We start from the raw sequence: 3,041 nt of genomic DNA, 5'->3' as shown, positions 1-3,041 counted from the left end.
AACAAGAGGCCGACTAGTAAAATTTCGAACTTGAAAAGGAACTGAAATTAGGAACTAAAATCGTTTTGATCAATGTAGTGACCATCGTCATGTACAGTCAACCGTATATATCAGTGCAGTTGGCCATATGTTGTTGTGGATACCTACCAATAATCCAGTACACTATAAGGATGTGTACAGGTCGCCCTGATAGCTGATGAAAATATTCAAATTACCTAGCAGAGCGATTGGGAAAAAACTATGGTAGACTTTTACGTGCTCATTGAAAAGACACAATTTTTTGAGCAATAACAAACTCACAACTTAAAATATTAAATCATGGGACATCTAACGCACTTTTGCCCTCCTTACACATCCAGTATACATACATACTATCGTCCAACAATAGATTAATGAGACAGACATGCGTTCAAATCACACAACAACAATAAGACCTTTCAAGTGCTCCTCCACTTATTTAGCCGTATTAATGTTGATGCATATCTAGACAGACCGACCGACACCTATACATTTATGGATAGTGCATCCGATCATCACGAGCAGTTGCTGGGCACGGTGAGGCTGCATTTGCCGGGTAGCGCCATAGCACGGTCCGCGTCGATGTGGTACATCCTCAGCCATATGCCGGCAATGCCTTTGTAGCGGCAAATACACGACAGGTTGGCCTTCCCGAGCGCGGCACAACACTCAGCTGACGGACTCTCTGTTGGGTTTTCCATTGCTGCCGCAGGCTGGCAAAGCTTGAATTCGTCATTCGACATGCCACAGATGCCATGAACACCCTCTATTGCGGTGAGGGACACCACCAGGACAAGCAGCAGTGCTACAGCCAATGCCTGTGACTTAGCCATGGATGCTGGCATTTGTTTTCTAGCGGATTACTATTGGAGATTTTGGTCTTAGCTAGGTTTTGCCTTCGTGATGTGTGAGAGAATGTTTGTGTAGGGCTCTATTTATAGAGAAAGGAAGCTATATTCATGAAATGTATTCTGCTGCAAGCAAGCAATTAGACACGCTAAGTGCTCCTCGCATGTAGAAGCACTATCGTCTGATCATGCAAAAAAATCTATATGAACTTGGTGTTGAGCGATAATGACTACCATAATTGGCGCAAAAAAGATACTCCCTTTGTCCCAAAATTCTTGTCTTAGATTTGTCTAAATACAAATGTATCTAGTTACATTTTAGTGTTAGATACATCCGTATCTAGAAAAAATTAAGACAAGAATTTTGGGACGGCTGGTTTCAACATAGTTGCAAACATCTCCATAATGCAACATCACGACTCAGGAGTATGCCGCAAAGACCAATTCGTCTCAATGATAGAAAGTGACTCTTCAATTTGCCCGGCTATAAACTTTTTGCATTGAAAATTAAGAAAGATAAGCTCAAGATAACATTTTGAAGATTGAATTGTTTAACTGACCAAATAGATTAAAACAACCACCGAAAACTCACAGTTGTGTGTTTTGCTGCCAAATTGTAGGAATGGCTTCATTAGCTATCGCAGACCAATTTGCTAAACAAGTGTTTTGCCTTGTATCATGTGTTTACAGTTATTTTGTTTTCGAGAAAGAGGGTCATGTTTTCTATCTATAACCAAAAGAAACACCAATCTTGGCCTATGGTCGCATATTATATGTTCTAGATTCTTAATTTGGAAATCTTCAGAAGTCATATATTTGATAGTACTACAGTTCCGTGATATTGGCCTGCTTCTGGTTAATTAAATAGGCAACAACGTTTGCTAGCTTGGAGCCTTTCACATTTGATGCATGCACCTACTATAGTTTGAGATACTTTCTTCAGAATTCAGACCATAGAGAGATCAGCTTGATCTTGGCCGCTGGTTGGTGGTAGCTTTTGCGGACTTCACCTCCAGTACTGCTGCTATGGGAACAGCTAGGCACAACGCGTGACCGATGGCGGCGGCGATGGAAGACGAGCTCAGCCAGGTCCTGATCAGCATGATAACATTACCGGGCATGGATATTTGGCCGGGATGTTGACCGGCACTTGAGAATAATTGAAAAGCGCACATTGTTCATGCCAGTAAAGATATTTTGCTGCCGACCATCACTGAGATGTGCTTACTGTATGACATCAATTAATTCACAGTGTATATTTTTAGAGAAATGGGACTTTAAATTAACGAAGCCATCAACCGGCCAGGGTTACAACCATACCAAACCAACATAGAGAAAGAACAGCACGCTAAGATACAGAGGTGCGAGAAAGCAGCTAACAAAGCCTTGCACGCTTCAAGCAAGAAAGATACACAAAGAACATGAAGCTGAAGACGTTGAGGCCCTCTTCCACAAATGAAGCACCAGGGTCCAGGGACTAGGAACATGCCAGCTCTGGAGGAGAAAGCATGACCGGCACAAACAGGGTATGCCATCTCCAAACAACTAAGGACACCAACACAACACAACCATCCAATTCCATCTCTGAAGAAGGCCCATGCCTCCTCACCTAGCTCGAATGGCGCCGCATCATTAGAAGATGGAGATGTTCCCCCTAGAACAGGAAAACATTACTAGAAAAAAAATCTGAAATTTTGGGGCCGATATCAAACTTGGTCGACTGGTCTACTGACATGTGGATTTTCATGAAGAAATAACATCCGTAGTATTCTAGTCAAAAAGGTCAAAATCTATAAAAAACACGTTTGAAGTAATAGTAAGATTCGATTTTGTTTTCATCGCTAAGAATACCATGGGTGTCATTTCTTCACGAAAATTCATGTGTGAGTAGACCAGCCAACCAAGCTTTGGTACCCCAAAATTTCAGAATTATTTTATATACCGTAATATATTTTTCTGACTTTACTATTCACGTGGGTGCACGTGGAACCATGTTCACCTTTGTATTTTCGCTAATTATGTTGGTTAATTTTTTTCGCGATTACAAGGTAGAGCACAACAGCACTCGCGAATCCACACCACCATGCACACATACCTTTGGAAATTAGATTGTTTCATCCGCAGAACACATTTCTTGCATTTGTAAATTGATCTGGCTAATCATGAGATGCATAT

General features: G+C 41.4%; 1 protein-coding gene across 1 annotated transcript; it reads right to left on the bottom strand.

Moving 5' to 3' along the window:
- Positions 1-331: 331 nt before the first annotated feature.
- LOC119297030 (putative lipid-transfer protein DIR1) lies at positions 332-902 on the bottom strand. The gene has a single exon (XM_037574992.1). It carries the CDS (start codon positions 861-863, stop codon positions 534-536), a length of 330 nt encoding a protein of 109 aa, XP_037430889.1. The 5' UTR covers positions 864-902; the 3' UTR covers positions 332-533.
- Positions 903-3,041: the final 2,139 nt, after the last annotated feature.

This window comes from Triticum dicoccoides, chromosome 5A (genome assembly GCF_002162155.2).
Source record: "Triticum dicoccoides isolate Atlit2015 ecotype Zavitan chromosome 5A, WEW_v2.0, whole genome shotgun sequence".
NCBI lineage: Eukaryota > Viridiplantae > Streptophyta > Magnoliopsida > Poales > Poaceae > Triticum > Triticum dicoccoides.
The sequence above is the reverse complement of the archived record's forward strand: the minus strand, read 5'-3'. Positions and strand labels throughout refer to the sequence as shown.

Coding starts and splice junctions, on each gene's coding strand:
- LOC119297030 (XM_037574992.1), bottom strand. CDS start 863: ATGCCAGCATCCATGGCTAAGTCACAGGCATTGGCTGTAGCACTGCTG.